This window comes from Choristoneura fumiferana, chromosome 4 (genome assembly GCF_025370935.1).
Source record: "Choristoneura fumiferana chromosome 4, NRCan_CFum_1, whole genome shotgun sequence".
NCBI classification, from domain to species: Eukaryota; Metazoa; Arthropoda; class Insecta; order Lepidoptera; family Tortricidae; genus Choristoneura; species Choristoneura fumiferana.
The window spans coordinates 6980566-6993540 of NC_133475.1; the positions used below are offsets into that span (position 1 = coordinate 6980566).

Sequence of the window (12975 nt, forward strand, 5' to 3'; positions counted from 1 at the left end):
GGATATGAGATTTGTTGTGGCGTGTATTACCTGACCACTATAGCGTACTGATGATGCACGTCGGTTTGCAAGAAATGAGCCTTCGCCATCCAGACTTCGTCTCCCATCTCGTTTCGCTCCACGAAACGAACCTCAATGTTTTCTACAAACAAAAAGAATCAATGCTTTAAAAAAAACAATAATGGCCTGAGCATAATTATTATGCAATAATACCGCAAGTCTCAGGAATCAACCTATACTCTAGTATTTATATGCTTTCAATAATTTTGTATTTTATTTTATTTGTTTATATGAGAAAACTTTCCATCTTAACAAATTTATATCGGTTTACCTATGAAACGTAGCCAGTTTAGAAATAAAAAAATATCACTTTGTAATAAATTATTGGCCTTGCAAATAAATGCCCTTATCCCATTACCAAGTAAATATATTAAAAATCTAGTGAGCTGTAGTAGGTAAGATGGTATATGGGTTTTTAGGAACACAGTGTCAATTCTGCTACAGGAAATTGGTCAACTAACTTATTCTTGTTTGTTATTCTGTCCCGTTGTCCAAAAGACAACAGTGACAGAGTTTCTTAAAAAAACTGTTTTAAATGTTATAATCATCATCCCAGCCTTTATACGTCCCACTGCTGGGCGCAGGCCTCCTCTCAGAACAAGAGGGCTTGGGCCATAGTTCCCACGCGGGCCCAGTGCGGATTGGGAACTTCACACACACCATTGAATTGCTTCGCAGATTTGTGCAGGTTTCCTCACGATGTTTTCCTTCACCGCAAAGCTCGTGGTAAATTTCAAATGTAATTCCGCACATGAATTTCGAAAAACTCAGATGTGCGAGCCGGGGTTTGAACCCACGACCCTCTGCTTGAGAGGCGATAGGTCAAACCACTAGGGCACCACGGCTTTTTATATCTTTAAATGTTATAATATATGCTACTAATGTGCTTTTAGGAGATAGTCCACAAAATAGTAAGTTTGTACGGTGGAACAAATTGAACCATGACCCAGGGTGGAACCTTTTAATAATCAATTTCATTATGATTTCCTTGACAAAAGTATGAAATGTCAACTTGACATTAGTAGCACAAAGGTTCCACCCTGGGTCATGATTCAATTTGTTCGACTGTACAGTCGAGTTCATAAACTTGTGAGCAAAATTTTGATCAAAAATATCTGAACCCGACTCTATTGTTAACGGCGTAGAAGCGTGTTCAGATATTTTTGATCAAAATTTTACTCATAAGTCAATGAACTCGACTGTTCCTACGACAAAAATGTACGCTCGATGAATTTTAACCAAAGAAAACATATAGAAACTCATGGCTTTAAACAGTTGTCCAGGAGACGTAACCACGGCAACAAGAAAAAGCTGATCCACCTAAATCATAGGTTCATTTAAAAACAGATTGTACAGATGCAAATAATGTTATTTTATTACGCAATACATATAACTGCGGAACTTTATTTTGTTATTGCCTGCCCTACAGTAAAAGCATAATAAATAACCCTAAATAGGTTGTTTTAAAAACAATCTATTGTTCATTGCCCCAACATCTGGCCACACTGGCCAGTGCTGTAAAAGAACAAAAAGTTGGAGTAATGGTTGGATGTTTAAAATTATGTATTGTATGTACTTACTTTTATTAACTTTCTCTACTAATATGTAAACGTCGTCTCCTCCCTTTGGGTTACCGCAAACACGGCTTATACGGCATATTTTTAAGTCATTGGTCGCGGCACTTTCTGTGAAAATATACATAGATTTATTTAATGTGTATGTCAAATTAAAACCAACTTTAAATCTGAGAGCTCGTTGGGTTGGATGCATGAGTCATAGGCGTGCTTTGGGTGCGTTGGGCGGCTGTGAGGGGGTGGTGGCGCGCTGCTGCGGCGCAAACTAGCCCTGCCTCTGCCTACCCTGGGATTGACCTAATGCACACCTGTGTTTGGGTTACCCACTGTACACTTACATAACCTAACCCTAAACTTGACAAGTTGAGACAAGAGGCCCATTTCACAATGCTACAAGTTACAATTTACAAGCGGTAGTCTCTTTTCAATTCGTACTGTTAAACAAAGACTACCGCTTGTAAATTGTAACTTGTAACTTCGTGAAATAGGGCAGAGGTGTACTCAATTCAAGCCTCGTTGGATTCTTGTAAAACTAACAAAAATAACTTGAATAAAAAAATACAAAAAGATGATCTTTTATTCTTAAATATGATTTGATACGCTGCCAAGTTTAGGGCTAATTTGCAAATGTCGTTCGGAACTCGAAACAAAAGCCAATCTTTTTCATTTCATCCGAGCGATATTAACATTCTGGTTGTACCTCATTACGTCATCCTAGCATATAGTAATATACGTTCCACTACTTAGCGCAGGCCATAGGGTCCTAGTAAACTTAAAAAAATACAACATATGTACTTTAGTTTCCTGTTAACCTTAGCGATCCCCCGACACCGAAGACGCTTAGATAAAAAAAATATTACTAGGTACTTATACTAAATTAACTTAGGCAAATTTTTCGGGAAATCAGCATAGTCCCCGCGGGATAGGGATAAACGAATTCTTCGCAGATGAAATCGCGGGCAACAGGCAGGTAGTGCATAATTATTTTTTACTTTTTAGTTGTCTTTTTTGGCGGCGTTTTTTTGTCGGCGTTTTTTTTTTCAGGCGATTTTTTCATTACTCATTGCAACGACATAGAAACAAAGGTAAAAATAATCTTATTTATCTAATTCAATATGGATTGGTATGCGTTGCTTTTAACAAAATGTTGTGTTCTCAAAACTAAGGGTGTGTTCAGATCCATCGGTCAACAAGAAGGGGGAAAAGACACACAAGGCAAACACTCTAAACAAGGGCCTTGTTTACAAGTTTGTTACAAGGCAAGTTAAATAAAACTATTTCAATACGCTTGTATTGTAATAAATGCTGTAAGAGGTTTTTACAATGATCTAGCGACTGCCCACGCCATCATGCTTACAAAGGATGGCGTTTGTTTTGGCTTACAGCAAACTAGGACGTGTAAAGGAAGTGTGTATTATAGGCACGGGGACCGGACGACTAAGCGTCGTCATTGTTCGAAATTTTCTGGACATGACTCTAAAAATAATTAATAGGTTAATTAATTAATTATTTTTGAATACCTGGAGATAACAATTTACACATGCTTTCAAAATAATTACCTTAGGAAAATGTTGATAAAAGTAGCTGTCGTTGTCGATGGAATAGGAAAAGATTGACCACAGAAAATTTGACAAACAAACATTGTTTATTTCCTTTAATAAATCTACATTTTAAGAAACTTTGTGTTATTTATTCACTAGTAATCAAAATTAATCTCAGAAGAAATTAATGAATCGATTAATTAATTAAATCTTGTAATCATGTCCACATTATTGCGATGGACTTGATGAGATAGCAAACAAACAGACTTACAAACTTTCGCATTTACAATATTAGTGGGATAAACAATAAATAACAAGGTTAGTACCTTTACCTACCCGTATTTCCGGACTTAAAATAAATGCATCATCATCATCATCCCAGCCTATATACGTCCCACTGCTGGGCACAGGCCTCCTCTCAGAATGAGAGGGCTAGGGCCGTAGTTCCCACGCGGGCCCAGTGCGGAAAAAAAATGCAAACATCCTAAATAATAAATTATATACATCGTGCTTTCGCACACTCACCTATCATATCACAGTAGAATGAAATACCTAATCCTTACAAAATGGGACAAGTCGAACACTATTGTGCCGTGGTTCTTATTACAATGTCATTAATGGCTAATTTTGACAAAATCACGCGTCTTCGTGGATGGCACTAGGTATATCTACTTATGTGTGTATTGTAAACAGATTCCTGTGATGGCGCCTGAGAGCGCTATTGTTCTACATATTTATTATGGTAACTACACTACACACGGTCCAGTACCATATATATAAACTCCCGACTACGAGATTACATTTCATACCGCCAAATACCTAACCTGCGTTATTACCTAACGTTTTGTTTCTATTTATATGGTTTCTACATATGTATACTGAATTAATGCCGTTGTGGGTTTAACACGATGTTTAATATGATGATCCAAAAATAAAATACTGCCAAAAAAACCGTTGGGCTTAGAGTCATGAAATTTTGGACAGTTGTTCTTAACACAACCTCAATGAAGATCACGATATAAATTTTGGGAATTCCCGGAGGAATTTCGTAAATTCCCGGAATTTCAATTGTAACTACTAGATCGAATAGTTTACGCGTGCGAAGCCGCAGGTAAACTCTAGTGACTAAGAGTCTAGTCTGTAATATATACATTTTAAGCCAAAATTTTCAACTGACACCAAAAAATGAGGAGGTTCTATGTTCGACTGTATCTGTGTATTTTAGTAAATATTTTTCATTTTCGTTTCATGTAACTATATTTACAGACAGTCAAGGTATGTACCTACTAGTTTTGTATAGAGAGCTTGTCCGACCTATCTTTGCTATAACTTATATTTATTAATTTTTCTTTTTAGCCCGCTTTAGGGTGTATACTTGGCAAGTAAGTGCATAATAATAATAGTTTTAAAATTAATTATATCTACGTACCTAATACATTTAAAAATAAATGTATGTGTTTTTAAAGTCACGCAATAATTTAGTTTTATAGTTTACAAATTATCTATTTATTTATGTAGTCTTATGTAGTTAATGGTGTGTAGTATGTCTTTATAACGGTCCGAGGGTTGCCGACGTTGCCGGCTGAAAATCAGCGCTGGGGTGTTTTTAACGCTTCAGCATTATGCTGAGCCAGTGTCCGATTCACAACCGCAATGACACATACCTTTGTGTAGTTTTTTTTGTACCTAATAATATTGTTGTCTTGTGTTGTGAAAAATGTATTTTCTTTCTTTCTTTCTTATATATCAAATACCATTTTCCCGCGGATTCGCTCGCGTGAACCGTTGGATCTGACAGTTTCAATTTCCCGGATAACTAATTTAAAATGGGAATTCCCAAAGGCTTAACGAAGAACAACCGTACAAAATATCTAGTCTCAAGACTAAGCGGTTAGGATTTTGGGATGAAAAGCCCAGTTCAGTTCAGACCTGCAAGCGAAATCGTGCAAGTTGCGTTACATTGCGGCGCTCGATTGACCACTACAAACTCGTTGGCTTTACGGCCTCGCAAACTCGCAATGTAATGCAAGTTACACTATTTTTTTTCTTGCAAGCCTAAATTGGGCTTCATATGCATAAATCCCAAACCCGTGCAAATTTCGGGATAAAAAGTAGCTTCTATGGTAGAGCTTGTCTATGCTAAAATGGCGCTCACTCAACTAAATCAGTTCATTATGACTATTTAGACAGCAAATCTTTAAGATTTTTAGATAAGAAGTCATAATAAACTGTTTTAGTTGAGAGAGAGACGCGTCATTTAAGTTAGATAAGCTCTGTTTCAAAGATACACCTCGTTTATTTATTTGTTTGCTTCAAACTTTGCAAGTTAATTTTGATCCAGTTCTCGAGGTCAGATTAACTTGAAATTTGGATACTTACCTATTTGTACATAGTACATGTGTAGAATGGATGACAATGTACACGTATAGAAAAAAAATAAAAATGAAATATTTAACAAAAGCTTATTACTCAGTTTAACAAAAATAATCTCTGGAAAGTGAATCACTCGTCCTTGACTCTACACTACGAGACAGCAACTCTACACTTATCAAAACACTGTTTGAATAATAAATAATCGGTGGCAAGAATCGCATCCACTGCCATAAATTGCATGCGTCCCGCTTTTTTGGGTTTCTATAGACAACAACTAATAGTTCTGGGTTGTGTCGCCTCAGATACTTAGTACTAAAAAAGCCGTAGGTAATTTGGCAAACTACACGGTACCTAAGTGTAAGTATAAGTAACCGATATCAGATGATATCGGTTATCGCCGGATAGGTAATTCAACATTACGAGGGTGTGAAAGACGTCCTCCGATTCTGGAACGTGTTTGTGAAATGTTAAGTACTTAACTGCAAAATGTTGTAAGCGTCAAGTATCCAACTGCCAATGGATATTATTGTGTAAATACAGTTATCTATCATAAGATATTCTGCATTTTAATAAATTATCAAACCAAACTAAGTGCATATAATAGTACTTAATAAGCAAAACGGTATTTGACTATTTTGTATATGTTTTATAAATTAAAACTACACATGCCTGTTAACAAAAAGAAAAACAATTTTTAAGCTACCTTTACAAATAACAAAGTTATAAAGGTTTGAAATTCAAGATTAGACAGAGAAAGACATATTGGCATGTGACATCACACGCCAGTACCGCCATACTTGCTGCATTGAGAAAAGCGTTTGAGAGAGAGACAGGTATATAGATTTTTCAAAAAAATCACTATAAATCCTATTTTCAACCGATTTAAATTTTCTCTTCGCTAAACACTATCTGTATATCTATATTTTCATAATAATATTAAGATATGGCAAAATCAGGAGTTGTCAAATACCGTATTGTGCATATAAATAGGTAGTAACCATTTCTAAAAATAAACAATGATAATGAAGTGCACGGAAGGAACATGTCTAGTTACCAACAAGGGCGGATCCACCGTTGTGGGCACGATGGGCATGCCCACAACCCTAATAAACTAGTAACTACCACAGACGTGATATGAACAAGTCCGTGGTAACTACACACTTTCAAAAGTCGTTTATGAGTCATGATTGTTCATGAGCGAGTTTGTACTCCGACTCGCACTTGGCCGATTTTTGGGTGGATGTGCCTTGGCTGTGACCACAACCTTTTCTGAGGGCTGGATCCGCGCCTGGTCACCAAAGCAACTTTTTGAGTTACAGCGGTTTGAAAGTTAGTCATCACGAGCAATTACTATGGTATCCATTCCTTTAAAAGTTAAAAAAAAATGTTTTCAGATTACTTAATTCAATGGTAAGTCGGGACAAGCGCGCCGGCAGGGGGTAAACGCGCTTACAACCACGCACCTAAGACCTGACCTAGGACCTGTAAAATGTCGTTAGTAGTAGGTACAATACACTTCGATATTTGAATGCTAGGCGCGCTTACCCCCTGCCAGGGCGCTTAAAAAAAGGTGACAAGACAGACATGTTATTTCCGAGGACCCTTCAAATATGATAATCCTAAGCTATTTTTTTTAAGTAAAGCAAAAAACTGACTTCAAAGAACTTAAAGAAGGATCGTATTCTTTCTTTATATTAAAATGTGAATAAACTAGTATATTTTAGTAAATAAAATAATATTTTATATATCAGTTCATAAATGACGGACTCAGAGGTAAATTAAGAACCTTCTCCCTTTTTTAAATCGGTTAAAAACTGACAATTATGCAGTTGAAACGTGGGAACATACCTACAGTAAAAAATCTTATCAATTTCAGTTTTGCCTACCGAAATAATATAGCCGCGCTGTCGGAGTGGGAAAAAATACCTATTCCAAGCTCTTAACATAAATGCTCGATTTATGCAAACACCCAAAAAATAATAATTCTAATGCTGAGTTGTGATAAAAAAGAAAAAAAACTTACTCATGTTGTGAATGGGTTCTGAAAACACTGGTTCACAGATTTCTTTGTCTGTTTGTGGGTCGTGGGCGCTAAACCTCAACCGCACTATGTTAAGGTTGATGGTCTTCGCCTGCGACTCGCAGAGAGCTTTAAGCTAGAAAAAAAAAACACTCACTTTTACGAGCCTCCTTGTAAAATCCTTTGAATTGGAAAATTAACGGCATGATTTATCCAAATAGCCAGTGCGTCCGTCGCTCACTATTGTTTATAACAAACTGCAGGCCACCGTAGCTTAAGCGTTTGATTTGACATTGACAAAGCCTTATTTTGACATGGGCTCGGGACCACTCGACGTCCATTTGAAACTTAGGAGGGACAGTTTTGTGACCGTGATACGTATTTTTTAGTTTTCTTGTTTTTTTGTGTAATTGTCCCGAATTAATGTTTTTTCTCTTTTTATTTTAGGTACATTTTATCGAGTCCCTATCTATACGGTGTGGCAATCTTATTGTTCATAGATAATGTCACATTGACCTAACAAATACATGTATTATTAATCAGTGATTATTTTTCCAACTAAAAATGCAACTTTCATTATCATAAATAACAATCAAATATTGAATATTATCGATGGCTTAATGTTGCGATACCATTTACGCTAGTGACTAATAATTATTGTTACTATACCAAGATTATAAAACCATGAATATGTGAATTTAAAGATAGAACACGATGCACAGCTACGTCTGTGCGATACATGTTTCCATGCAATAACCCATCCTCTGGTGGTTCAACATAGGCAAATCAACAATTTATTTATGTCACTATCATCAACTCAACACCACACTAAAAGGTAAATTGTTTCAAAATCTAAGTATAAGAGTTATCATTTGGTGAAAATCGACTCGTAGGATTATTTTATTTATATTGTTAGTTAGCAGTTACTGGTGAAGCTGAGCTGATAAAATAATATTTAAAACACCGAACGTGACGTATGCTTCAGTGCAATTAAATAATGATTGTGTCTTAAGGGTGGTAAATATAAAATTACAAACGAGCGTCTATAAGTCCGAAGTCGAGGAATGAGGACTTTAATGTGTTAATGTTCGTAATTCCAGTACCCGTGTGATATACAATGTTTTTCACGACATTTGTGAGTAAATATATTCTACATAAATAGCAGCTACAAATAGGCACCTAAAAAAACGGGTCCGTTATTTTAGACTATTCTCTAACATATATAAAAATAAAACAAATCGGAGCCGGGCAGTTGGGTATCTTTCCTTGTTAGAAAATTTAGATAAGTAGCAATAATAAAGAGTAAACTTTGTATTTTTTTAATAACTATCTAATTTCCTTTGGCATGACCCTCTTATGCTTTGAGTGGGGTCGAATAAATCAATAGTTATCAACACAAGTGTGACATGAAGAGCTCGGAGGCAAAAAGTATTAGTTGAAGAATGATGATTTGTTTTCAGCTTCAGAAATTTTAAGTGTTCCAAATTATGCGTAGGTATTATACCTGCTTTACATTTGCTTCCGCATAGGTTTCAAGTTCCATGGTGCCTGTGCTAGTAACAGTTGCCATTATAAACATAGGAGATGACTCACTTCTCCTTCTTGTGGCTCACTTGCGCGGTAAACAATACACAGTCTTATACAAATGTTAATCAAATACCATGGTACCTAACAAACCACGGGTTATAATAATAAATATAACAAACAAGAGTTAGATCATAATTATTAATAACAAAATTATGGTCAATTATAGTAGAAGTCAAATTCTGTAAAATCTAGGACACAAGCGAATAATTAGCTTTCATCAGTTCGTCACCTCATCACTATTACAGACTTATGACGCTAACAAAACGAGTAATAATTGTCACGACGTTTCGGCCACACTACAGTGGCCGTGGTCACGAATAGACTGAAGTGCAGGGTATCACGTTAGCTTAGCAGCGCGAGTTCTTCGAACTACCCGCAATTTATTAGAATTAGTCCCAGCACCCCACCTCAGTTTCGTGGAATTCTGAATGTTTACTATCCTATCAGCGACCGATATTATTGACGACCGGATGCCCAAGTGGTTGGAGAAACTGACTATGAAGCTTAAGGTCCTGGGTTCGATCCCCAGTTAGGGCAAATATTTGTACGAATAAAACGAATGTTTGTTCTCGAGTCTTGGACGTTGGATTTGTAATTACTACTGTTTAAAAAAATATTTGCACATTGCCGGTGGTCCGATTGACCTGAAATTTGGTAGGTATTTATTTGTAGATATTTGTATGATAACATAGCAATAAAGCCCCATCAATAAAAAGGGTCTTTGTGACATAAATCTTACACTTAAATTAGCACCGAACAATTTTGTAATACAGCACAATACAAATATTCTTTATTGATCACCAAAAGCAGTAGTAAGTGCAGAGTTACTATCCTGCTAATATTATAATTGTTACCGTATCACGTCCAAACTGCTGAACCGATTTAGAAAAAAAGGTATACAAAGAGTGCGAGTCCCGGAGATGGACATAAGATAGTTTTTATCCCGGAAAATTGAGTTCCCGCGGGATAGCGATAAGCGAAATCTACATGGACGGAGTCGCGGGAAACAGCTGGCTGGTCGATGTTAAAGCCTTATAGCATTGCAGATAAACATGGCAATACATGAGTGGTATGTCATGGTCTTAATTTTGATGAATTTAGGCTATGGCAATACTGTCACAATTGTCAAATGACTTCGGTTCTGTTCATTTCCTCCGTCCGTGACGTAAGCATCTGAAACCGACTTGTCCTTTGTTCAATAAGTGTTTTGTGGAAGTCCATCGTCTCATATCAAATGTAATCATATCAGTATTGTCCAGCTTCAGTACGAGTATCTTCCTAATATATAAAACGATGTCGTGATGGCTGTATTAGTTCTCGCCTGCTGACGCTCCCCGCTCATCTGCACAACGCATGCCACTATGCTGCAGTCTATACTATAATAATTTACTAAATCTCCGGATAAGCAAAGGATTAGTTGCAGAAATACTTAACCGAATATGTGACGGTTTAATATTGGATTTCGTTATTGTTAACTCAGTAGGTACAACTCACGCTGTGCATGCAGCCGTTATTAGTGCAATGAACCAAATAAAACAGAGCTTTGTTATGTTATCGGTTTCTTAGCAAGGCCGCCACCGCCAAGTGAAGTCTTCAGGAACACACGTACAAACGTCATTTAAATCTAAGCCACGTCAAATAAAACGACCGTAAAATGTAGGCCGATTGTATCGTGGGCTGAGGGCACGAAGCAGTATAGGTAAATAGTAGACGGCACTGAAATATAACCTAAAATCATATTTCCCTCTCGCATGTTTGACACAAATGTGAGCAAGAGTTATATGGTGTTGGTATCTACTTTCGTGCCGTTTACAGTATCAGTTGTATTATCTTTGGCTGAGAGAAAACCGCAAAATCAGTAACTCTTATCTGCTTGGCTAAATAACCAGATTTTTTCCGTAATTAATCGCCGCTCTAGTTAATTGCTCAAAAAATAAGCGACTGCCCTGAAAATATTGTACACTTTTTTTTCTTTAGTCAATAAACAAAACCGGCCAAGAGCGTGTCGGACACGCCCAAGATAAGGTTCCGTAGCCATTACGAAAAAATCAAGTAATATTTTTCTAAGGATTTCGTATTGTGTACGGAATCTTCCAGGCTGCTATTTACTCTTAAACAACTAATAATTCGCAAGCAATCTTAGCTGTTATAATTTTCCTTGTAGATTTAATATACTTACTATGATCTAAATTTTTTTCAAATTATTCCTCCTCACAAACAGTTTAGATAGGTGGGGGGGATGGTCGATTTTAATGAAAATTTGCACTTTAAAGTTGAATATTTCGCAAACAGTCACACACAACAAACAGTCAGAATCAAATCAGACTGAATCGAAAAATCGTCTTGGCAACCCCCAATTTAGAATATAGGCTTCTCAGGATCACTGAGAGCAATCAGTATTACCGTCACATCCACATCTTAAGAAACTATTGTTGGTAAGTGGTTTTTAGACTGTTCTATGTTTCCATCAAAAACCGTTCAATATCTGGCAAAATATTGGTCCTGTAAGTATAAGTATGGTCTCAATCGATTCAATTCAGCGCAAAAAAATAATATAGAAAATAACACCTCGCTCGCCTAGTTTGTACAATTTGCATTTCTTAAACGTTGGCCCCTGCCTATAGGGAAGAGTAACCTATATTGAACCGGCACTTAAATTGGACCACTTCAGTATTTCCACCAAATTACACAATTTATTAACACTGGCAACAAAAAGTGAAGCGATGACAGCGCGTAGCGCTACAAACAGTGTTTTCATCACACTTGCTCGTAAACAGTGTCGAAACATGCAAATACGAATCAGGCAGCACGGATTGCTGAGGACCTGGGTTCGATTCCCAGCGCTGGTCTCTTTTTCTGGTTTTTCTGTGCATCCATGTCTCAGTTTGTATTTTCGATATGATTTCACGGGATACCCGTAAAAGTAACAAATTTGGAGTTGAAATAAAAAAGACTCCAAAAAACCAATCCCAAATACGAATCCTCAAGTTCTTTGGACACATCACCCGTAATGAGGACTCCATGGAACGGCTTGTGGTGCAGGGTAAAGTCGAGGGCAAAAGATCTCGCGGGCGCTCTCCGACACGGTGGACAGATCTCATCAAATCTATGACGCACTCTGACATAACGATTGCTTCACACTGCCAGACATCGGGCTACTTGGCGACGTGTCGACCGAATCATGACCACGACCACTCTGCCAAGTGTGAACGACTAAGAAGAAGAGAAACAAACTTCAGCTGCTAAATTTGGTACATTCAAGGCTTTTTAAAGTTTAACTAACTATCATTGTAATACAAACTAGACTACTGTATTTCAATACAGAAATGTAAATGTTTAGATAGTTTAATGGGGAAATTTCAATATTTAAGACACCAATTGACGTTGTTTTGTTTACATTTAGTTAAATGCCTATCGAAACCAAGTATAGATTATTGCAATGATTTCATGCGCAGATGTCTTGAGTTTTGACTACGGGTTCAGGAAACAGGAAAATAAAAACGTATTCACACAAACCATAAACGGCTTGAAATAGCTATTATGTTAATTTGATAGTATTATTCGCAGTATCGCCAAATGTTTCTCCGATGTGTGTCTTGTAAGAACGCATTGCATGCCAATGAATTAAATTCAAATTTAAAATTGTACTAGTTAGAGAAAAACTACCGCCGAGATAGCATTATTTCAAAATTTATTTCCACTTGTACTAACACCGCATTTGCCTCAAAGATTTGTTTTTTATCATCCTACTTTTTAGATGGAAGAGTTTTTTATTACTACTAGTAAACCATATAAGCCAAATAAGTTGATCAGTCAACAA

General features: G+C 36.7%; 1 protein-coding gene across 2 annotated transcripts in view; it reads right to left on the reverse strand.

The window, feature by feature from the left end:
• The window catches only part of LOC141427378 (nuclear factor NF-kappa-B p110 subunit-like), a 49912-nt gene that overhangs the window by 20895 nt on the left and 16042 nt on the right, over positions 1 to 12975 (reverse strand). The window contains exons 1-4 of one of the 2 annotated variants that reach the window (XM_074086726.1): positions 9073 to 9412; positions 7572 to 7704; positions 1641 to 1745; positions 31 to 142 (exon numbers count right to left, since the gene is read on the reverse strand). In XM_074086726.1, coding sequence (XP_073942827.1) covers positions 31 to 142; positions 1641 to 1745; positions 7572 to 7704; positions 9073 to 9147 — 425 coding nt within the window. In that variant the 5' untranslated portion in view covers positions 9148 to 9412. Of the gene's footprint in view, positions 1 to 30; positions 143 to 1640; positions 1746 to 7571; positions 7705 to 9072; positions 9413 to 12975 lie in introns of those variants that run through there. The other variant, XM_074086725.1, reaches the window with a different exon arrangement.